We start from the raw sequence: 25643 nt of genomic DNA, 5'->3' as shown, positions 1-25643 counted from the left end.
TTATACAAACATTTCGTAATCTTCACCTCGACTGGACAGTTTACGTGTTATGAGAATATTTGCTGCAACCTAACAAATGTTCTGGGAACTTTAACAGAACCAATTTTGGTTTACTGGGAAGACCCTACAGATTTGGCATGTGGCACTCTAAAGATTCAATATGTGTCGCCGCCGAAACATCCCCCACTAAGACACAGGAAACCTTTAGCCAAGTCTTCAACTCAAAAGATGTAAAACTGTAAGGAAATTGGAAACAAAAGAGCTCACACACTCAAAGTCTCCTTAGACCCTCACACCAACATCCAATTGTTTGGCAGGCCTTTAGATCGAACAGCAGAGCAACATAAAGCTATTTGACTAGACATGTTTCCCTTCAAAGAAATGTCACATTGACAGTCTGAAAGGTTAGCCCCCCCCACCCGCCCCCCCAATAGAGGCCATTCATCCCCATCTTTCCAATCTGCAGGGTGAAAAGATTCAATGGCCTCCCATGCTACCAGGCCTTCATTGTGATTAAAGACCCATGATAGCCCATTGAAGAGCTCATCGGCAGAAGTATTTTACAAGTCAGGGGAGGTCCACTACAGCGTTGAATGTTCATGTTGTTATGATGATAATGCAGAGTATGTAACTCTGATGGAGATAAGGGACTCCTTGAAAATGGTGTAATTTATGTGCATTTTATTGAAGTTCACCAGGCTGAACATGAATCAAGGCACTCGCTTATGATGACAGTGTTCAATTGACAGACCAATATTGTCTGCTTAATAGCTGACTGATAGTTGAAACGGGTGTTCTGGTAGACACTGTCATTGCTGACCACTCAGTAGATTATGATAGTGATGTTAGGAGGTGCCATATTACAGTAACACATAGTATAGACTAAAATATGGAATGGAATACAGTTAGGATTTTCAGACTAGACACAAAATGGAGGCAATAACATCAACTTCAAATGTTATACGGTACAAAAAGGCTTAAATATATTAAAAGTTCTATTTGCAACAGGGTTTTGAAAATGGTAACAAGACCTGACAAGACAATGCAATAACCAGTTGCCATACGTTAGAAATGAATGGGTAGTCTTAGCACTGTGAAGAAGTGTACATACAGCCTCAAATGCTCAACGTGTTTCAAACGGAGTACCGTATGCATTTAACTACTGGACTCTGGAACTGACACATCAGAGATAATGTCATGAGTCCCACTTTCAAAGATTGACCCCTGAGCTAGTGGTGTAGGATTATTGAATGAGAGAAGGAGGCTGAAGCACACCCCACTGGGCACAGATGTCATTTCAGCATCTAGTTTGGATTTATATTTGGTTGAGTCACCATGTCATTGAAATTAGGTAAACATTTAGGTGGAAACTGGCAAAATCCCCTTACGTTGATGACTTTTTGCAAATCCAATCAGTTTTCACGTCGATTCAACGTCATCACACTGAATTATTTTGTTGAAATGATGTGGTAACAATGTTGTTTCAACTAGTTTTTGCCCAGTGGGACTTCTGCAGAGCTCACACACTCATTTCAGAAACCCAAAAGAACCGATAGCCAGATGTGGTCAGTTGATGTTTTTCTCTTATAGCAGACATCCATGGGTATGAACGTTCAGTCCAAATGTTTTCGTCAACAAGGAATTCTGTCCCCTCTGAAGTCCAGTCAAGTGCAAGAGTACTTTTATTGTAAAGGACATTCAGTATCTTAAGAGAGTCCTCTCTCAAATGCTTTAGTTACTTGCTCAGATGAACATATTTGACAACCTAAATCATTGTTCAAATCTGTTCACTGTTTGTCAGGCTTCTTTCACCAGTTGTTTGCTTTAATAGCATATTGTAAGGTCACTCAAGGAAAAGCATTGTCTCCTGTAGAGTCACAAATGAAGGGATGGGAGGGAGGCAATATATAGACAATTCTCGTACCCTTTAAAGGGGGGGCATGTTTCAATTACACACTTTTGCAGACGACGGTGGTGTCAAAATTACTCCTGAACACAGAAGAGCGTCATCAATGTCATCCCTCAGCTTGATAACCAATCATAATAATAATAGACATGCTGTATTTACACAATATTAGCAGCTTTACTTCTGGACCTTACACTAAAAAAGGAATAACTTAAACGTACTGTATTATGCCCCCACTGCGATCTCGACAAACAAAATTGTGTATAAAACCCCAACAAATGTACATATATGGGAGAGAGGATGTATAGAATAATAATAACATCATCAATAGTTATCTTGATAACAACAACACTAGTAGGATGGACTGGGACTGTGGTGGGCTGGCTGCAAAGCAGAGCAGAGCCCTGTTGTCCAGCTATGAGGGCAGCATGGGGAGGAAGTGGGTGGAGGGGTGTCTCCTCCGAGCTTTGTGGCCTCGCCGGGGCTTCCCCCTACCGTTCAGAGACACAAACATCTGCCTGCCTCCGTGTTTCCAGCGCAGGGAGGCGTACGTGTTGTAGCCATTCTCCTCGATGCGCTCCTTGAACTTACAATTAGGATTGTACTTCATCTGCGAGAGAGAGAGAGAGAGAGAGAGAGAGAGAGAGAGAGAGAGAGAGAGAGAGAGAGAGAGAGAGAGAGAAACAGAGAAACAGAGAGAGAGAGAGAGAGAGAGAGAGAGAGAGAGAGAGAGGGAGAGGCAGGTGTTTATTATGACTAGAAGGACTAACTAACAGCAGCAGCATGGACATACCTCTGAGCTAGGGACAAAGCTCTATGTCTGTTATTGCACTCAAATGTTCAATATGCTGCTGTGTTGTTATGGAGCCTTTTGTTGTGTGTTCAGAGTGAATGGCCAATCACAGTGAATGGCAAAAATATATATAAGTAGGTGATTGTTATGGTTGGACCATGGTCAAGAAGATAGTTGGATGTTACTGAAATACCAACATGAAAAAGCATAACAAACCATCAGATTCATGCTTTTTCATGTTGGTTGTTTCTTCCTTTATCTACTTCTGAGGCTAAAAACAGAAGCAGTGATTTGTGTCAATATACATGCACAGCCTAGGCAACAAAGCCCTCTCCACTTTGCCATGGGTGGTTGAGCTTCTTATCTGTAAGTGAGTTTGACCTAAAAGATGTGACCGTGACAACCGATTCTAGAGAAATCCCCTCTACAGGCCTCTATCAGTCCAGGATCACAGGGCCCTTATGGAGATAGCATCAGCCTAGCGTGATTCTTCTGCTTAATGATCATTTAGGGAGGATTCAGTGGGAAGTGAATGGAGAGGCTTTGGTAGGCTGATTGAGTTAATCTATGTCCTATTTACACTGGTGGCAGGGTGAAATAACTGTCTGCAAACTTGTCTCATCACAGCTTCACAGTACTGACGGATTGCCAGCTCCAGATTTCTCTCTCTCTCTCTGAGCTGTAAAACACTTAGTGCTCTATTCAGTCTGTATCACTGAAACATTACAGATTGCACGATAGAAATGTAAAGGTAATTTGTGGTTGAGACGACATATTCAGCGTTTACCGGGAATGCAGTCTCCGCTGACGCGGGAACATTGCCTTTAAATTTCAATCACGCTGTAATGCTGAACTTCCGCGATACAGATTGAATAAGCGCCCTTAGACACCACGGCATAGGCAGCCTCATTACATGACAGAGAGAGAGAGAGAGAGAGAGAGAGAGAGAGAGAGAGAGAGAGAGAGAGAGAGAGAGAGAGAGAGAGAGAGAGAGAGAGAGAGAGAGAGAGAGAGAGAGAGAGAGAGAGAGAGATGAGAGAGAGAGAGAGAGAGAGAGAGAGAGAGAGAGAGAGAGAGAGAGAGAGAGAGAGAGAGAGAGAGAGAGAGAGAGAGAGAGAGAAAGAAAGAAAGAAAGAAAGAAAGAAAGAAAGAAAGAGAGAGCTGGCTGTGTGTGAGCACAACTGCGGGCAGACGGCACTCTAGACCTTCACAAATGCCTATTTTGTCATCTCAGTTCAGCTTCCTTTTCTTGGCCATCTATTTTGACAGTGGAACAAGCCTCACTTCAAGTCATGCATGTGAGCATCACCTGTAGCTATCATCAGGCTTGGCACGGGTATATAGCCATGATTGATACTGCAACTCTGGCCTGCTGTGGATTTTCCTAGTGGATACCTCGAAGACTCACTTGAATGGAATGATCCGTGTTTGTAGGAACCATCAGGGTCCCATAGCTAGAACCTGGCCCCCAGGGTGTCTTGTGAAACAATGTTGCAAGGTGTACCTACCGATCCAAAGAGTGTGCCTTTTTTGGACATTGCTAAGTACAACCCGGTGCTGACAGATTTGATGGCGACGACTCCCACACTGACAGATCGGATTTCCATTAGACCTGAAAAAGAAGGATCAGGAGTCTGTTAGAACAGGGGAGTTTCCCCATCAAAGCCATTCATTACCGATTAGGAAACCAGACGGCCATATGCACTGGGGAGAGTTTATTCCCAAGACGAGAGAAAAATATGCACAATGGTCCATTTAAACCATTTCCTTTGTGAAGAGACATCATCTACGATGCAGTTCCTCAACAATTGGCTCCCTGAGAATGACTGGACTGCAGAGAAATAAATACATTTGAAAATAAGCTGTGTATGTCATACAGAAATATAGTGATATGATTAAAATACACCATTTCAAACACATATCAAAAACAATATTCAATAGGAAAAAATCTATTTACTCTTAAGACATTGTTTTAAAGTTTAAAAAAATGATTTGCCATTCAAAAACCTTTTCCCGAGCTCACTGGTGTGCATCCGACCATGGCCTGATGTATCGACACTGAGTATACAAAACATTAAGAACAACTTCCTAATATTGAGTTGCACCCCCTTTTGCCTTCAGAAGATGTGTCGGGGCATGGACTCTACAAGGTGTCGAAAGAGTTCCACAGGGATGCTTGCCCATGTTGACTTCGATGCTTCCCATAGTTGTGTCAAGTTGGCTGCTACAGAAACTGTTGAGCATGAAAAACCCAGCAGCATTGCAGTTCTTGACACACTCAAACCGGTATGCCTACTACCATTCCTCGTTCAAAGGCACTTCAATCTTTTGTCTTGCCCATTCACCCTCTGAATGGCACACATACACAATCAATGTCTCAATTGTCTCAAGGCTTAAAAATCCTTATTTGACCTGTCTCCTCCCTTTCATCTACACTGATTGAAGTGGATTTAAAAAGTGACATCAATAAGGGATCATAGCTTTCACCTGGATTCCCCTGGTCAGGCTATGTCATGGAAAGAGCAGGTGTTCCTAATGTTTTGTACACTGAGTATACACCATCTCAGTAGACTGACTGCAGCATACAGCACAAAGGGCATTATGGGCTGGGTCCCAGCCTGCACAGGGAAGGAGTGCCATCCTCCCAGACCTGACACTGACACTCCACCCGGATGATACCCGGTGTTGTTTACCAGGGAGACACAAAGCAGCGTCTGATGGCCACTTACACCAACCTCTTACCCACTTTTACCATGAAAGATCTGGCAGTGCTGCAGGCTAATTGTTTCCTCTGGGCACAGATTGCAAACAAGTCCCATGTAGCTTGGTCTTAATCTGGTTTTAGTCTACACAAAAGGCCCGTAGCCATTGTCATGACGATAGACACAAATATTTTGGAAATGACCTAAGGGCCTTACCGTGGGGGCCTGAATAGAACCTAATTGCTGGATATGCATTTCCCTTGGATAACTCCTGCTGGCTTTATTTGGACAGTCTCACCTTCAAAGGTACCCTGATGTGGCCTGCTATCTGATCTGAACACACATCCCTCCCAACAGACACCACCAGCCATGGAAACCCAGTTTAGAGGAGAAAAACATGTTGAGAAACATGATGTTTTTTTTTCTCCTCCTATGGGCACCTCTGGATGTTGCTGAAAAAGGAAACAAGGCCAATAAATGGCCTGTTGCCTTTGGACAGGGCCTGTAAACACTGTAACACATCAAGGTGCTGAAGGAGATGTGGACCCCATGCCAGTAGGAAATGAAGCAGGAGCCGTAAACTCGCAAAGCGCCCAGACCAGAGGTGCAGCATTGCTCATGCAGAACAACATGTGCTGAAGGGGGCAGCGAGTGAGTTTCCGAGCAGGGTTCCTGGTTAAAACCCATCCAGCGATGAAAAATAAACGCCCTCCCCAGGGTCCTGAGCAGGTGCTACTCTCCAGCCACTGCAATCTTTCCCCCGTTTATTATTTATTTATGTAAATACACACTTTGTTTGGATAGAAATGAGGAAAAATGTGTACTTGGCAGCAACAGTTGACTTAATATGTTTGGGTATTAAATAATCAGTCTCAGATCAGAATTCAAACTGCTATACCGGATTTTCTAGTTCCACCTGCCTGTATCTGGATAGATCATACAATGGTATTGTATGATAATAGCAGAAAGGAGTAATGGTCTTAGGGACAGGGGAAATTCTTATTCAGGGGAAATCCTTATCATCCCACTTATTGGGATAGTTAAACCACATTACAAAATGACACATTGGTTTCCTTACCCTGTAGGCAGTCTATGGACAAGGTATGACTGCAATTTATGCTTTGGTTTAGTTTCCCTGGCACTGTTTTCACATGTTTATGTTAAGCATTTGTACCAATATTAGCATTTGTCGCGCATCATGTCCAAATCAAAAGCACAGTATCTATTTTTTTTAATTTTATTTCACCTTTATTTAACCAGGTAGGCTAGTTGAGAACAAGTTCTCATTTGCAACTGCGACCTGGCCAAGATAAAGCATAGCAGTGTGAACAGACAACACAGAGTTACACATGGAGTAAACAATTAGCAAGTCAATAACACAGTAGAAAAAAATGGGCAGTCTATATACAATGTGTGCAAAAGGCATGAGGAGGTAGGCGAATAATACAATTTTGCAGATTAACACTGGAGTGATAAATGATCAGATGGGCATGTACAGGTAGAGATATTGGTGTGCAAAAGAGCAGAAAAGTAAATAAATAAAAACAGTATAAAAACAGTATGGGAATGAGGTAGGTGAAAAAGGGTGAGCTATTTACCTATAGACTATGTACAGCTGCAGCGATCGGTTAGCTGCTCGGATAGCTGCTCGGATAGCTGATGTTTGAAGTTGGTGAGGAGATAAAAGTCTCCAACTTCAGCGATTTTGCAATTCGTTCCAGTCACAGGTAGCAGAGTACTGGAACGAAAGGCGGCCAAATGAGGTGTTGGCTTTAGGGATGATCAGTGAGATACACCTGCTGGAGCGCGTGCTACGGATGGGTGTTGCCATCGTGACCAGTGAACTGAGATAAGGCGGAGCTTTACCTAGCATGGACTTGTAAATGACCTGGAGCCAGTGGGTCTGGCGACGAATATGTAGTGAGGGCCAGCCGACTAGAGCATACAAGTCGCAGTGGTGGGTGGTATAAGGTGCTTTAGTGACAAAACGGATGGCACTGTGATAGACTGCATCCAGTTTGCTGAGTAGAGTGTTGGAAGCCATTTTGTAGATGGCATCGCCGAAGTCGAGGATCGGTAGGATAGAAAGCCGACTATAATGGTGAACGTGCATGAAGACAGAATTCAGTTGTCATTTGTTTTAGCACTATCCACTCACTGATTTTACTAGGGTGCGCGAAATGTGCCAATAAATCAGTACAATCTACAGTACTTTTTCAGTTTTTCAAAATGCCAGCGTGTTGAAGCAAATGTTGGGGTCATGTATAACCTGCTAATGACCATACAAAAAAATAGTAACGAAGAACAATTTACAATACAGCAGTAAGCGCATGAGGGCCGCCATCTTTACGCACCTCCAGGCATCTATTTTCGGCTGGCGTTAAGACTGCTCCAGCGTCAAACGCACGTTAGTTTTCAGTTTGCAACTAAAAGCTGTTGAGCGGTAACGCAGTAGGTTATGACAGTGGAAACGCAGCCTATCCAGCCGTGACGCACACTGCCCATGTGCGCATGGAACAAGAGTAGCCTAATGTGCTTTTGGTGCCTGTATACTTCGTATTTAGAAACTAATGTTTTTTCCCATTTCGTTTTATTTGATTAAAAACCAAGCATAGCCTCAATGAAGGCTTTTTAAAAAATATGCCCAATGCAATCGTGAAGTAGTCACGACTGTCGATAAAGAGTTTGATAAAGGGTTTGGCTCCTGAGACCGCTTGGAAATAAATCTTCATCACCAAAGCTGTATTAAAATATCAAGTTTGAAAGGAGTAAAAAAGAAAGCTGTCAAAGAACACACATCAGCACAGTTTCACATTGCACATCACTCTCTCGTTGAATGACATGTGCCACTCATCCTGACAACCCATTCAACCGTCAAGCAGCACACTGTCGTTAACCATAACAACTTACAGTACCATACATAACACTGATACTAAAAAAAAGCTAAGCATTGTAGGCAGGCCCACATTATTTTAGCCATGCAGGTCCCATTTTTGAACGTGCGTAAAACCCCCTCCATGATGTAGGCATTCCCATCCTGAAACCAGAGATGAGAACCTCTGTGAATATCGCTGAAACTCGTATTTAGAGATATCTGTAACCTATAAAAATGTATTGTTTTCCATTTAATTGTATTACATCCAAACTTATTAGAATGATTCACCTTCCTGATTTTTTGGGTGACAACATTGCGCTTGCAATGCAACCTCTGGAGATGTGTGAATGCGATCGGATCTGTAAAATGGTTCCGATTATTTTCAGAAAGAATAGGCCTATTTGGGAACAGTACAACGGTATAATGGAGATTCTCCGTTTCTTTTTATATTGGATCTTTATCCAGTTAATGTGCAAAGTTAGGATGTGCGTAAAACCCTCCATAGTTTGCGTTGGTTTAATATTAAACAGTGCCTTCGTAAATTATTCAGACCCCTTGACTTTTTCCACATTTTGTTAAGTTACAGCTTTATTAAAAAAGTTGCTTCAATAGTTTTTTTTTCTATCAACAATCTACACACAATACCTCATAATGACAATGCAAAAACAGGTTTTTAGAAATGTTTGCTAATTTATTCTAAATAAAAAAACTGAAATATTACATTTACGTAAGTATTCAGACCCATTACTCATTACTTTGTTGAAGTACCTTTGGCAGCGGAGTCTTCTTGCGTATGACGCTACAAACTTAGCACACCTGTATTTGGGGAGTTTCTCCCATTCTTCTCTGCAGATCCTCTCAAGCTTTGTCAGGTTCCATGGGGAGCATTACCACACTATTTTTAGGTCTCTCCAGAGATGTTCGATCGGGTTCAAGTCCGGGATCTGGCTAGGCCACTCAAAGACATTCAGAGACTTGTCCTAAAGGATCTGTCTGTATTTTGCTCCGTTCATCTTTGCCTCAATCCTGACTAGTCTTCCAGTCCCTGCAGCTAAAAAACATCCCCACAGCATGATGCTGCCACCACCATGCTTCACCGTAGGGATGGTGCCAGGTTTACTCCAGACGTGACGCTTGGCATTCAGGCCAAAGAGTTCAATCTTCATTTCATCAGACCAGAGGGTCTTGTTTCTCATGGTCTGAGTGTGTTTATGTGCCTTTTGGCAAACTCCAAGCAGGCTGTCATGTGCCTTTTACTGAGGAGTGGCTTCCATCTGGCCTCCGTCTGGCCACACTACCATAAATGCCTGATTGGTGGAGTGCTGCAGAGATGGTTGTCCTTCTGAAAGGTTCTCCCATCTCCACAGATGAACTCTAGTGCTTTGTCAGAGTGACCATCGGGTTCTTGGTTACCTCCATGACCAAGGCCCTTCTCCCCCGATTGCTCAGTTTGGCCAGGTGGCCAGCTCTAGGAAGAGTCTTGGTGGTTCCTAACTTCTTCCATTTAAGAATGATGGAGGCCACTGTGTTCTTGGGGACATTCAATGCTGCAAACATTTTTTGTTACCCTTCCCCAGATCTGTGCCTCGACACAATCCTGTCTCTGAGCTCTAAGTACAATTCCTTCGACCTCATGGCTTGGTTTTTGCTCTGACGTGCACGGTTTCGAATTTGATTAGAATGATTAATTCTATTTTTAGGCCTTATCAATAGTGATTTTAATCTTGCTTATTGGCAAAGTTTGGCATTTCCATGGTCAGCCATAATGCAATTATGGGTAGTTGTTTTCTGTGTCTGTGTTTTACCATACAGAACTTTTTCGGTTTTCATTTATTTCTCTTGTTCTTTTGTATTCAGTGTTCGGTTATATTTCATTAAAATATGGACACTTACCACGCTGTGCATTGGTCCGATCTTTCCTACTCCTCCTCAGAAGAGGAGGAAAACCGTTACAGTGGACTGTAAAGGGATTCAATTTAACATATTTTGCAAAGATAAGTCTATATTTTCTTATTTCATTTCTGTAAGCCATTTAATAAACTATAGCGGACTAACATTGAAATTGGAGTTGATTCCAAGGCCATACATAAAAGACCATAAATACACAACTTGATACAACCACATATTTCGCATGGAGCACGTTCTGATTGGCCAGTGACGGGCCAAGCCTCAACACACCCACAACTTGTTAATTCATCAAAATACAGCCCTTTTGCGCCAAAGCCAGCAAGTGCCCGATAAGTGTGATAATGAAAATAGCAAAAATATTTCCAACACACCCCTGAACCTATAGTGCCACCACCTGCGCTGAGATTTACCATTGTGAGGTTTGTTAAAATAGAGCCCCCGCTATTGATTGTGAAGCTCAACAAAGTTACTTACGGTGCCTTCAAAAAGTATTCATAGCCCTTGACTTATTCCACATTTGGTTGTGTTACAGCCTGAATTCACCCATCTACACACAATACCCCATAATGACAAAGTGAAAAAACATTTTTTGTCATTTTTACAAGTATTGAAAATGAAATACAGAAATATCTCAGTTACATAAGTACTCACAATTTAGAATCACATTTGGCAGTGATTACAGCTATGAGTCTTTCTGGTTAAGTCTCTAAGAGCTTTGCACGCCTGGATTGTATAATAGTTACCTGTTATTCTTTAAAAATATATTAAAGCTCTGTCAAATTGGTTGTTGATCATTGCTAAACAAGCATTTTCAAGTTTTGCCATAGATTTCCAAGTAGATTTATGTCAAAACTGTAACTTAGCCACTCAGGAACATTCACTGTCTTCTTGGTAAACAACTCCACTGTAGATTTGGCCTTGGTTTTAGGTTATTGTCCTGCTGAAAGGTGAACCCAACCTGCTCTCCAGTGTCTGGTGGAAATCAGGTTGAACAAGATTTTCCTCTCGGATTTTACCTGTGCTTAGCTCCATTCCGTTTCTTATTTATCCTGTAAGACTCCCCAGTTCTTACTGGTTACAAACATACCCATAACATGATGCAGCCAGCAATATGCTTGAAAATATGGACAGTGGTACTCAGTAATGTGTTGTATCGGATTTTCGCCAAACATAACACTTTGTATTTAGGACAAAAAGTGAATTGCTTTGACACATTTTTTGCAGTATTACTTTAGTACCTTGTTGTAAACAGGATGCATGTTTTGGAATATTATTATTTTGCGCAGGCTTCCTTCTTTTCACTCTGTCATTTATGTTAGTATTGTGGAGTAACTACAATGTTGTTGATCCATCCTCAGTTATCTCCTATCACAGCCATTAAACTCTGTAACAGTTTTATAGTTAGAATTGGTTTCAAGGTGAAATCCCTGAGCGGTTTCCTTCCTCTCCGGCAACTGGATTAGGAAGGACGCCTGTATCTTTGTAGTAACTGGGTGTATTGATACATCATCCAAAGTTTAATTAATAACTTCACCATGGTCAAAGGGATATTCAATGTCTGCTTTCCCCCCCAACTTCCAATTGTTGCCATTCTTTGAAAGACAAATTCCACTTTGACATTATGGGGTATTGTGTGGAGGTCAGTGACAAAAAAATATAAATGTTATACATTTTACATTCAGTCTTTAACACAACAAATTGTGGAAAAAATCAAGAGATGTGAATACTTTCTGAAGGCAGTGTATAGATGATTTGAACATGATGCGCTAAAAATGCTAATATCGGTCCCATGACTTGAATGGGATTTGTTCCACAAATGCTAAAATCGTAACATGAGGAAACAGTGCTAGGGAAACTAAACCAAAACATGGATTGCTGTCATACCTTGTCAATAGACTGCTTCAAGGGTAGGGAAACCAATATGTCATTTGGTGAACTATCCCTTTAAGTGACATTGTGAAACCAACCCCTCATTAAATAAGATAGCCAAAGACAGTGTCAGCATCTCCTTTCTTCCTGTCTTTCCTGTCAGCATGGAGCGATACACAGACTCCCAGCTGCTAACACCATTATCCATGCTTACCAGGTTAAGTCATTCACATCAGACACACACAGAGAGAGACAGAGAGGGTAAATAAATACAGGGCCTGTTGAGTCTTTCTTCTCTGACATGTGTGTGGACATGGAGACCCATGTTTCACACAGCTGCAGTGGTGAGGCCAGCCCAGAGCCTTTAAGGGCACGTTAGCACTTTGATGGCAACGTCCCCTTTACGAGCTGTGTTTACAAACACTGGGCGTTTTGGTGGCAGGGAGCGTGCAAGCGACTCATAAACTAATAGGCCCAGGCCGGCTGGTGATTGGAGCTCACCGTGGGTTTATGGGGACTTGTCCAGTCCAATGAAAACCGCTGGTGCCTGAAAGTACTGCTGCCTCTAATTGCCATCATTTGCTGCTCTGAGCTCCAGGCACAGTAGGTGCTACCATACTCCTCACTCTGATATGTAGACTACAGTATGTACTGAAGGCACAGAGTGGTTAAAATGACTTTTCCCCTGAAGTATCAAATGCAGGCACGTGGATATCTCACGTGTGAGAATAGTTTTGCGCTTGTTTCGATATCAGAGAGAAAAAGACTTCCATCGACACCCATGCTCAAATCGGTTTCACCATTCCCTTTCTCCTGTTATTTCGTCCGTACATGGCAGTGTAGCTGCCAGCAGAACCAGCATCTAAGGACATGAGATGGGGATTTGATATTGCTTAGAGAAAGTGCGTGGTCTCTGAAAGTGCTTGGACACTTGACCAGGCATCCATAAAGGTCACTTAGATCCATACTGTAACTCTTAGTCACCTTTGAAAGGTCAGGCCCTTGTGTTCAAAGCTGGCGGCAGAGCTAGTTTTAACCACCTTTTCTAAACTTACATGTTACATTCCCAAGGTCACTAATACTGGGCTAGCTGCAACAACTGCAGCTAAGACTTCTGACTTACTCCACTGTGTGGCTTTATTGACCTAATTTGTACTTGTGAAGCTAATGACCATGAGTACTCACATTACAGTAGACCCGCATGTAGTGTGTGAGAATATGTGTGTCATATTATGCAATGAGTGTTTCTGCGTTTTTCAATGCAATATTAACCAATTGTTGCATGTGGACTTGCAATAAAATAAGAAATGATTCAAGAAAAGGAAGCTATTTGTAATCATGCTGTTAATATTGATTAGGAGGGTAGTTTTTGCTTACTTCTTGCCCTTGGCAGAATCTGCTAACCGTTGACATGTTTTGGCCAGAGCTGTCAATAATCCGAAGCTGCTATTACTAGCAAGTCCTACGCTATACAGGGCTAGTCAAGTGTGGACTGACCATTTTTTTTAAAGCATAGAAGAAGCATTTTCCCCAGTGTTCTTTTACTCTTTCTCTTTCCATTCTTTCCAGCTTTTGTGGAAGTGAGCCCCTCGTCAGATCATTCAGCCTTTTCTGACGTAAAAAAAACAAAAACGCAGTAAGGAAAGCGAGAGACACTCTCACGGGGTTCCTTTTGTCAGACTCATGCTATGGGAGGAGGAGGGAGTGGGTACAGGGTGTAGGTGCTGTTAATAAGAAGGGGGGTCATAAAACTATGTCGACTCCAATTTGCCCCTCCGTCCCCCAATAAGTCTTTGTTACTTACAGTACCTGAGAGGTGGAGGGGAGACAAGATCTTATTAATGACTAAGCTTTTTGTTGGACTTGGAGGGGGGTGGGGGTCGGGACTTTCCCTCCCACCACAATTAAAAAGCAGGGGATAAGGAAGGAGCAGAGTCGAGTGAAAGACCTTCTTTTTGGGTCTTTAATTTCTTGGGTTGCCCCCTTCAGCAGCCCTCCATGGCCCGGTGCTCGACCAGGAGAGAGCCTGGGAATCTGGGCGCTCCCGCTGGGCGCCTGCTCTTGATTGACATACCTTTTCAATTATTTCACAGTTAGCTTGCCTTTTAAATGGAGAGGGACCTGTTTTTTTCCTCTGCCCTCCTTTTCAAAACACAAGCTTTTCATGTTGGGTCTTCGCTGCTGGGCCTAATGGCTGTGACCAGCACCTTTGATCTGAGCTGACCCCCTCAGAGGGCTGGAGACTAGGTCCTAGCAAAGGCCTGTGTGTGTGTGTGTGTGTGTGTGTGTGTGTGTGTGTGTGTGTGTGTGTGTGTGTGTGTGTGTGTGTGTGTGTGTGTGTGTGTGTGTGTGTGTGTGTGTGTGTGTGTGTGTGTGTGTGTGTGTGTGTGTGTGTGTGTGTGTGTGTGTGTGTGCGTGTGTGTGCGTGTGCCTCTGCCTCTGCCTCTCTGAATGGTTAAGGAAGGAGGGGACATAGCCAGCATCACTTACTTTAAACACCTTGAAAGATTATCATGGGAAAATAATTTAGTTGGTAGATCGAAATCAGTCCAAGTGATCCCCGGCAGACAACTCTTTATGTAGAATTACTCTGGTATTAAAGCATACAGTTTTGACTTTTATCTCAACTTAGGTCACACGTTTTAAATGAATTCGCAGAATATGATCATCTGTAGATCTCTGCTACAGATATTAGGGTTTTACAGTGGGAAACACATGGAGGATAAGGAAAATCATTAATATTTGCTTCAACTATTATTGTCTGTGACTTATCTGTGTCTGATGAGGGGAGAGACACCTATCAGTCTGTCCTGCTCTGCCTCTCATAACTACTTTCACCTGCACGTTTTATGGACACTCTCTTCTAGAACTACAATAATAGCAGACACTCTGTTTACACACAACTTTCTCCTTGACCTGTAGATAAGATACTGGAAAGGCAGAGCAAACGCAGTACAAGTTTCATGACCAACATTTGAAACGAACGTCTCTTACCAAGATGCATAGGCTTTTATACTTGTGGGTCTCAATAAGATAAAGTCAAAGAATGAGTGAAGAAAATAGCACCCTCACAACCCTAACACAAGCAGCTGACCTAGCCATCAGTTAGTAGGCCATTCAATAACAAACATCCTCATCTAACTGGTTTCAGTCCCTGTCCAAGCTGACAGCCTGGTAGCATAATGGCGACCCACATCGCCATGCGGTGAAGAACAACCTGACGTTGTGGTGACAGATCAAGGCCAGAAGCATGTCACTGGCAGGTTCATCGCTCTCTCTCAACACAGCTCTGAAGGCATGGAGTTACCGGAGGCAACAAGAGTTCACCTAACAGTGGGTCTCCAAGGCATGTCGACAGGGATCTGTAATGTGAGATCCGCTAAATATTCACACAAAAAAAAGAGTGGATCGTAACCGTTTTTTAAATATTGTACATGGTTGAATTTATTGCCTGGTCGAAATAACACATAATAGACCCCCAATAATGTCAAGGCTTTTGGTTCATTCCAACTGAACGAGTAGCTTTACTTTTATAATATGATTGATAAACGGTCCCTATAGCATTGCATTGGTACATAACAGAAGTACATAACACAATGGGAATTTTATAAATGACATGTACAGTATAGTATGGAGAATGGCTATTGGATGGCTGTGGCATTAGTCTTGACAGTGTTAATACCTCTAGATTGAGCGGCCCATTAGTTTCTAGCGATAGCTGGCTAATAGATGCTGAACGACTTGTCAGGGACCCAGTGCTTTCGGCTATATTACCAGAATTTACCTGGAAGCTTGATAATTATATTATGTGCAAATGCTTCATTGATACTGTACCATTACCATTAGACTGTGGACATACTGTATATCACTGAGACAAGTGCGACCGGGCTTCACGAAAAGTACCAAGTGTCGTGTATTAATATACAGTGTAAGATTTAAAGCTGTTTAATATTATATCTCTGTTTTTTAATGAATGAAACCTGCTCTTCTGTTAACTACCAGTGACAGTGTTGGGACAAAAAGGGATCCCTACAGGAGACACAGTCTGCTGGGAGGCTAGAAGGGACTGGCTTACCTTCACATAGGAGCTTGTAATTGAGTCAGGGTACATGAACTCACAGTCCACTAAGGGAAAAGACAGCAGAGATATAATATTAAACAGCTTTAAATCTTACACTGTATATTAATGCACGACACTTGGTACTTTTCGTGAAGCCCGGTCGCACTTGTCTCAGTGATATACAGTATGTCCACAGTGTAATGGTATGCTGTGACTCTGACATCCTAATTTCAACATTAGCCGCTCTGCTTTCAGCTTTCAAACAGCTTTGATCTCTGGGAAAACAGAGAGGGGTAGATGTAGGTAGACTTTATGTTGTGCCTGTGCCTGTGCCTGATTGGCCCTGTTACATCATGACATGAAAGCAAATATAGGCATTTTATGTCAGAGCAGGGAGGGAGCAGGCAGCAGGGCTTGTTTGGGTCAGGGTGCTGCATGGTGCTTGTGGCCACATGTCTTTCCCATTAACCTGTGTATAAGGGGGAGGTCAGGGACAGACAGGAAGCAGCATTGATCAGGCTCAATCTCAGCGTCTGCTCGCTGAAACCAGAGGACAAAGGCCAGGCAGGGGAGAGGTACAGGGAGAGGGCAGGGAAATCCCCTTAGAGCCCCATACCATGACCGACTGGGTGGGTGATTGAGAATTACAGCTGGAAGAGAGAGCACCCCCGCTGAAATATCGCCCTCTGAAACAAATTTAGAGGCATGAGAGACCTTGATTAGCCAATTGGGGGAGAATTCTCGAAGCACTATTTCCAATCCTGGAGGGCTCAAACGGTTTGTTCATCAGAGAGCAGAGAGAGAGGATAGAATTGGATATCTAGCCCTGAAGATGTTCATGCCAAATCAATGCACCATAACCAATTCCAATACTAGGAGAAACTAAGAAACATACCAACAAAAAAAACGTAATATTTCAACCTTCAGAGGTGAAACATGCTTTTGAGTATCGTCACATCACATTCACCTTCCATTTGACTGGTGAATAACCATGTATTTATCTTCAGGGACATTGGTTTAATTTAAAACTCTATTCACACCGACTTCACGTAGAAAACGAGCTACATTGTATGATGGGGAATTTGTGACCTTTGGTTTTTACACCAGTGTTTTGTTTTTATAACTGCACGCTCCATAACTAATATGGCTGTCAAAAGGTCATGTCAGTTTTATACTCAAATACATATGGTGTGATGCCCTCACCTGTTTACAGGACTGACTGGTGCTGGACATTTACAGTCTCTTTAACGGCCCTGTGAGTGCCACCCCAGAGCAGTGCTCCAGAGCTGCGGCTCCGTATTGCAGCTGTGGAGCTCACGGCTCAGCGTCAGGGCAGTGGCCTGTGTCTCCGGACATGCCTCATACCTATTAAATCTCACAAGACAAATATGATTTATTCATCCCACCCAAACAGCTATGAGACACATCTCCTTGGAGCAGAGCCGAGTGGCTCCCTCAAGCAGACACACACACACCACACACACACACACACACACACACACACACACACACACACACACACACACACACACACACACACACACACACACACACACACACACACACACACACACACACACACACTAACACACACACACACACACACACACACACACACACACACACACACACACACACACACACACACACACACACACACACACACACACACACACACACACACACACACACACACACACACACACACACAGTGTGTATTAAGCAGTACACACATACAATAATGTTTTGCCTCTAATCGCTGACTGCTTTTCTTAGTAAATAGATACAAAAAAAATGTATTCCTTTATAACCGTTCATTTCCAGACCCAGACAAACTTCGGACCCAGAGTTAGATGAGATGAAAGCTGAATATCAGAAAAAAGCCCACACCAACTTGATGAAATCTCAGTCTCCACAATAACATTACCTGAATATCTCTCAGGTCTACAACATGTTGGAGACATTCAATGCAGCAAAAGTAGCCAAAGTGAAAAGTTTCCAGCCTTTTGGCCTGTGCTTTTTGGTTCTACTCTGTCTTCAAATGAGGTAAGACTGTCTGGGACTCTTGGCTTCCAGCTATTCTAACAAGTAATAAAGATACTCATGGCTAATTTAACTCTGTCATTTCTGGCCGGTTGTGATCATTCCTCAAAGTAATAGATGTTGTTTTTATAAAATGGTTGGATATTTTTTTATAACCATAACCACAGCTAATTCAGCAGGATAAAACAATACAGTCTGGTACATATTCTACGACACACAGCTCCACTACCCCACACATGCTAAAACCCCCTGTCTGAGGACTTACATGTGTCCTGCATGGTGTTTTTATACAATGTGAGTATCTATACAATACCCTATCTCCTGATGACATGCATGTGTGCAGTACAGTGGACAATAATGTGTATAGCCTATCTATACAACACCCTGCCTGATGACTACAGTAACGTGATCGATAATGTGGTCAGGGTAAGTAACAACACATCAGCCACGCCAATCTTCAACACGGGGGCCCCTCAGGGGTGCGTGCTCAGTCCCCTCCTGTACTCCCTGTTCACTCATGACTGCATGGCCAGGCACGACTCCAACACCATCATCAAGTTTGCCGAAGACACAACAGTGGCCTGATCACCGACAACGATGAGACAGCCTATAGGGAGGAGGTCAGAGACCTGGCTGTGTGGTGCCAGGACAACAACCTCTCCCTCAACGTGATCAAGACAAAGGAGATGATTGTGGACTACAGGAAAAGGAGGACCGAGCACGCCCCCATTCTCATCGATGGGGCTGCAGTTGAGCAGGTTGAGAGCTTCAAGTTCCTTGGTGTCCACATCACCAACAAACTAACAAGCACACCAAGACAGTCGTGAAGAGGGCACAACAAAACCTATTCCCCCTCAAGGGTCTGAAAAGATTTGGGTGGGTCCTCAGATCCTCAAAAGGTTCTACAGCTGCACAATAGAGAGCAGGTTGCTTCACTGCCTGGTATGGCAACTGCTTGGTCTCCGACCGCATGGCACTACAGCGGGTAGTGCGTACGGCCCAGTACATCACTGGGGCCAAGCTTCCTGCCATCCAGGAACTCTATACCAGGCGGTGTCAGAGGTAGACCCTAAAAATTGTCAAAGATTCCAGCCACCCTAGTCATAGACTGTTCTCTCTGCTACAGCATGGCAAGCGGTACCGGAGTCTAGGTCCAATAGGCTTCTTAACAGCTTCTACCCCCAAGCCATAAGACTGCTGACATCTAATAAAATGGCTACCCAGACTATTTGCATTGATTTGATTTGACTAGAGCATTATAGAAATATTTGCAGTGAGCTCCAAAAGTATTGGGACAGTGACCATTTTTGTTGTTGTTTTGGCTCTGTACTCCAGCACTTTGGATTTGAAATTATACAATAACTATGATGTTAAATTGCATACTGTCATCTCTAATTTGAGGGTATTTTCATCCATATCAGGTGAACCATTTTGAAATTACAGCTCTTTTTGTACATAGTCCCCCCATTTTATACAGAGCCAAAACAACAAAAAATGTCACTGTCCCAATACTTTTGGAGCTCACTGTTTATGATGTACAATATCCTGTGTAATGAAGGAAATGGAAATATGGTGAGAGGAATTCTGGATGTACCTGCGTCTGTGTTCCCTTCGCATGCGGACCAGCCCGCCAAACAACAACGGGCGATTGACAGAAAGGAGAACAAGAAGAAAAGAGTTGGCAGAGCTTGCTCCTTCCCTGCCCAGATCTCGCCTGTTGTTCCCACATTCCTGGGGACCTCTTGGGGGATGAGAGCGCCGATGTGCCTGATAACATTATTTGCCTGCTGTCTTTTAATCTATCAGTCCACACTCACTCACTGCCGAGCTATCTGTGTGTGTTGGGATAGACTCACACAGACATGTCCCATACACACTGGACAGCTCCATATAGACCTGTAGTTTAGGGAAGTTCTAGGGAATGGGCAGTGATATTTTATTATGTAACCTTTATTTAACTAGGCAAGATAGTTAAGAACAAATTCTTATTTACAATGACGGCCTAGGAACAGTGGGTTAACTGCCTTGTTCAGGGGCAGAACAGCATTTTTTTTTTACCTTGTCTGCTTGGGTATTCGATCTACCAACCTTGTGGTTACTGTCCCAACACTCTAACCACTAGGCTACCGGTTAGAGCGTTGGGCCAGTAACCGAAATATGAGGCTGTGGGTAGAGTTATGTCATTTCACTGTTGAAATTATCTTTGACTTCAACATTAGTCCCCTCTATAGAAGAGGGAGACACCTGCTTTACATTTTGCTCTATTGTTGTCCTACGTTTTCAAGAATTGGGCAGCGCAACGTGGCTTTAAATGGCACAGATATTGCACAATGGCATGTGCAAATCCTAGAAGATTCCAGATGACAGTATCCTGATGGGATATCTGTTTATTGTGATTGAGTCTAGCCTATGGCATGCGACATCATAATAAAGTCACGCAAGGTTACTTCAAGTTCCCGTGCAGGCACTTGGATCAAGATGACGAAGTAAAGAAGTTAACGTCATATTCATTGTCGATACCTTTCCTTTAATTAGACACTAAGAGTGTCAGTTAAGTGGAAACATAACAACAGTATCGAGAGAAACACACTATGCAACCTTTACTCAACATAGATTTGACAAAATTCCCAGATGATAATGAAAATTCCCTTTTCTCTTTTCAGAATGCATCTAACCTATGACCCTGGCTCTTTTTATATAGTGTTTTACAGGTATACGCTATGGTTAAGTTGTTTTATGTGTCATCTTCTAGAGAAACACCCTTTTGACACTGTCATACCCAGTATAGTTTAACAAGCACATGGTACAGGTCATGTAGTATAATGCCAACAGTTGACAAATGAGCATTCAATATCAAATTCAATGACATACTACTAGTATGGAAACATAAATTCATCCTTATTCTGGCTATATTTTACTCTAACCCTCTGTGCCAGTGAGTTAGGTGTGCAGAACAGAAAGATGTGCCTGTGTGTGTGTGAACTGGCTGAGCTCAGGTGAAAGCTGACTCTCACACTCCCTCGGCCCCGGCTGTGAGGGGTGACATTCTCTCATACACAATCCCTCTCTGGTACAGTTTCAGGGCCAGCACAGCACTCTGCCCTGTTTCCCCTTTATACTGCTTCTGCTGGGAGAAGTGCTCAGGGGATTAGCCACGTCCTTCAAAGGCCATTCAAGTAAATGACAGGTATCCTGTTTCGGCGGTGCTGGGACAGGCCAGATGAGGAGCGCAGAGGCCAAGCAGGAGAGCAGGGGTCAGCTTGGGACAAAAAGACAGGGCCAGCGTGGGCCTCACTCTATCTGGCTCACTCCCTGGCTCCCCAAACTGGGGGCCCTGTGTTTATGAATGGTCCGCTTGATGGGACCGCCGAGACATTGTCTCGCACTGGTAACTTTAGTCCAGCGCATTGTTTTCAGATTGTGGTGTCTTTGTTTTCTTTTGGGCATGGCTTCCCCTGATGGAGAATTTATTCAAATAAAAATGAACACTTCTCTCATCAGACTAGTCAATTAAACAATGTTGCAACTTAGTAACTATGATCATTCACATTGCCATTTGCATTTCAACATAAAAGACAAAGCCGTATGAAATGAAAGGTTTTGTTAAAACTACCTAGGATTTTGGAGGAAAAATGTTTTAGGTAACGAATGGATTCAGGTTAAGTCATGTTAATGTTTCCCTCTAATGTGAGGATGTCAGATTCTATCATACTAGTTCGTACCTGGCAGCTGTACTATATCAACTTGGACAGAATCCTTGCCAGACAGTCCTTTCCCTCTGCTAAACATTTTGATAAAATTGCATTTAGATTTTGCAATTCCATCAAAGGCCTACATTTGAATACTTGGGACGGCCACACACCATTGAAGTTTATCAGTCCATCGTTTTATCAGTCTACATCAATCTATTGGACAGTGTGTAAGACATTATGAGACAGATACAGCTGATAACGCTGCATAGATGGCCATAGGGAGTTCCGTATCCTGCCATTTTCTCTGGACAGCACACACACACACTCTGCCCCTCGGCCACCACCGCACACACAAACACACACACACTCTCTCGCTCTCTCTCTCTCTCCATCCTCGCCCCACCCGGTGAACTGCAATCTAGCAGAGCTGCGGAAGTGTTTCATTTACCAATTACCGCTTGCAGATAAAGCACACGTTCCCACAGTCTAGAAGGCCAGGGTCAAATGTGACCAATTAGCCCATCCCCTCCAAGCAGAGATTACCAGATTTATCCACAGTATAACAGTGCAAATCCTTCAGAATCATGACCCACAACTAGTATGGACCAACCCAAAGACACATAGTACAACTCTATAACAGTAAAACAACATTGCAGAAAACAGGCAAACAGTGCACGTAACCACTAAAGTGGGTTGCCTTTCAGGTACTGGGCCTAACTATGCAGATACTGAACAAGAATGTGAACAGATTCTTGATGTTCAGTATCTTTAAAAAAAAGTGTTTTATTTGTTTTTAGGGGGTATATCAGCTGTAATATTGCAGATAGATTGTGGCTTCCATCACTGTAACTGTCTGCATCACTTCCAGTCCCCCATATATGTTTTTGAAAAAAAATATATATATACATATAATTGCACATACATACATACATACATACATACATACATACATACATACATACATACATACATACATACAAACATACATACATACATACATACATACATACATACATACATACATACATACATACATACATACATACATACATACATACATACATACATACATACCTTTAAAAATATACATCTTTCCTTTATTACTGTCTAACCCTAGCACCCCTCCCCCAATTGGAGTAAACTAGTGAACAACAACCCTTAGGCATGTATTTCCAGCTTATACATACTACATACATTTTATGGACACAGTCTATTTTACAATAATTGTATTTAGTTTGTTTTTAACTCTTGTCCTTCCTCTAACTTCAACCTCTCCCATATATTTATGATGTCCATCCATTTTGATTTCTATTTGCCATATCTTTCGAACTGTGTTCTTTAAAAAAAAAGTTCTTAACCTATATACGTTTTACGGGCACAGTATGTTTTACATGAGTTATCTTGTTGTTATTAGTACCAAACTTCAGCTCCATTCAACCCCTCCCATCTATCTCTTAACATAATCCATATTGGATTTCTATTTGCCATATATTTCTCAACTGATGTGATGTTTCACAAAAGTTCTGAACCTTTCTATTCTCATTGTTTCTACAGATTGTAAATTGAAAATATACATGTTCAGTATCTTAATTTGATCACCCTGTTGTTGCAGGACATTTCCTATTGTAGTGTATTCAAAGTTTAGAAAGGCTTCTAAAGTTTGTCATTTTACACTTTCAAATGTCAGACTTGATTTGCCCGAATTGATTATAATACACACAATAATTAAAATGTCCTGTTGCTGCAGGATTGTTTTGCTGCTGTGAGAAACTGGTCAAATTAAGACCCTGCATATGTATAATAGCTTGTTGAAAAATGATTACAAACATGAGTCATTGAAGATAGGGTATGCAGTAAAATAGGTTAGTATGGGACACCTCCCACTCTGCCACACAGATAGCTAATCATTTCATCTGTAAACACAACCACAACCTGCTCATAATTGGAATGCAAACATGCATTGATTGACTCTCCATGCTAGCTGTATTATTAACACTGAGTTCCTCAGGCCTGCAAAGTCTAAGCTGTGAGTGTGTAATGGAACAGCAATCCCCCCCATCAACTCCCTCCAGCATAAACGATCAGACAACAATTCCTCAATACTGATGAGACCTAGAGGCACGGGTGCACGGGGGGGGGGGCAACTGATGGATTGGAGAGGTGAAAGGGGTTAACGAAACAACGGTCTGGTCGTCTGTCTGTGCCTGTGTGGTACAGAGGGTGCCGCAACCTGACCCGAAACATTGGCTTTTCTTTAATCAGGGAGAGAGGAGGGCAATTCCTCCAAATCATGCATCACATCTGTAACGAGCGAGAGGCTATCAAAGGCTTCACAGATAGTTACGGGCAGATTTGCCTTGCGCTTTGTGACTCACGGCTTCTGCAGTTTCCTGCACTTTGCTATCAAAAGGGGTTCGGCCGGGATTCGAATCTGAGGTCATTCCCCCAGTGCCACTAAATTGCAGTTGGAGTTGCATCTGCAGCTGGTTTGCTGTCCAGACGCAGGCACCGGCAGTCCTCTCTGACTGGAAACAGAACCAGAGGAAAACAAGGTCTTGTTTATCATTTCCTACCTTCATCTGTGGCGGCCCCTTGGAAAAAAAGTGTAACACTAATTCAGGACCAGCCACATCTGAATTTAACCAGAGAATGTCAGATAAAACACTGGAGCTCCAACACTGAGGTACAGTGAGAACGTGGCGCTCATGTTTACACACCTGATTATCATGCTATCAGACTACATGCTATTTCATTAACTCATTTGAAATTCACTTAGCTCCCTTTAGCCTTAATTAACCCTATCGAGCCCAGTGATGACATCTGGCATCTCTGGGTTTCTTTTGAACCTCCCTTTTTCCAAATTATCCAGGGACTTTGAAAACAGAGAAAACAGGGCCTGTGTTGCCGTGACAACCTGGGTGAGACGAGGTGTGTGTGTGTCTGCGTGTGGTGGGGGATGAGGTTGAGTGAGACGAGGTGTGTGTGTGTCTGCGTGTGGTGGGGGATGAGGTTGAATGGCTCGTCAGGTTCAGCTCAGAGAAGTTCCACTGGATGAATATGACACAGAGCAGTCTCCGTGGCCTGAGTTTGCCCCGTATTTACATTATTAAAATGAGACGGGCAGACAGGGAGGTGACAGGCGGCACAAGAGGGAAATCAGGGCCCTGTCAGAACTGTCACTTGCTCCACTGGCCAAAGGGCCCTGACCCCAATCCTATCCACTGCAGGGGAGGAGAGAGAGAGGAGGGGGGAGGGGGCTGGCATCTAGACCCTGTCTGTCTGCTCATCTCAGTCACCACACACACACACACACACACACACACACACACACACACACACACACACACACACACACACACACACACACACACACACACACACACACACACACACACACAATTGTTTTACTATCCTTGTGGGGACCAAACAATTTGGCATTCAAAATCCTTTTTTCTCTAACCCCAACCCTAACTCCTAGCCCTAAACCTCTAACCCTAATTCTAGTCAAACCAAAAACACACCCACACTCACACACGTCAACCAGCTCATGTTGCAGCCGCTCCAACTGTCACTGGCAAAGATGTGTTGAAAGCCTGCAATTTTAAACACATCGAAATATTCTGTCTTGGAACGCCTGGCTACGGATGGCTGCAGGCTTCATGGGGGGACTTTCATCGCCTGCTCCACACTGTTAGCTGACTCGCATTCTTCATGAGTCATAGTCATTCCAAAATAGATGCTAAATTATCTGATATCTGAAGGCCCCGTCCCATATGAAAGTGATTTTTCACTATA

At 43.0% G+C, this 25643-nt stretch overlaps 1 protein-coding gene across 1 annotated transcript in view; it reads right to left on the bottom strand.

The window, feature by feature from the left end:
• Window positions 1-664: 664 nt before the first annotated feature.
• The window catches only part of LOC118389455 (fibroblast growth factor 10-like), a 44616-nt gene continuing 19637 nt past the window's right edge, over window positions 665-25643 (bottom strand). The window contains exons 2-3 of the mRNA XM_052529586.1: window positions 4208-4311; window positions 665-2516 (exon numbers count right to left, since the gene is read on the bottom strand). Coding sequence (XP_052385546.1) covers window positions 2322-2516; window positions 4208-4311 — 299 coding nt within the window. The 3' untranslated portion in view covers window positions 665-2321. The remainder of the gene's footprint in view (window positions 2517-4207; window positions 4312-25643) is intronic.

Source organism: Oncorhynchus keta, chromosome 1 (assembly GCF_023373465.1).
Source record: "Oncorhynchus keta strain PuntledgeMale-10-30-2019 chromosome 1, Oket_V2, whole genome shotgun sequence".
In the NCBI taxonomy this organism is placed as follows: Eukaryota; Metazoa; Chordata; class Actinopteri; order Salmoniformes; family Salmonidae; genus Oncorhynchus; species Oncorhynchus keta.
Note: the sequence above shows the minus strand (reverse complement) of the source record. Positions and strands in the feature narration are given on the sequence as shown.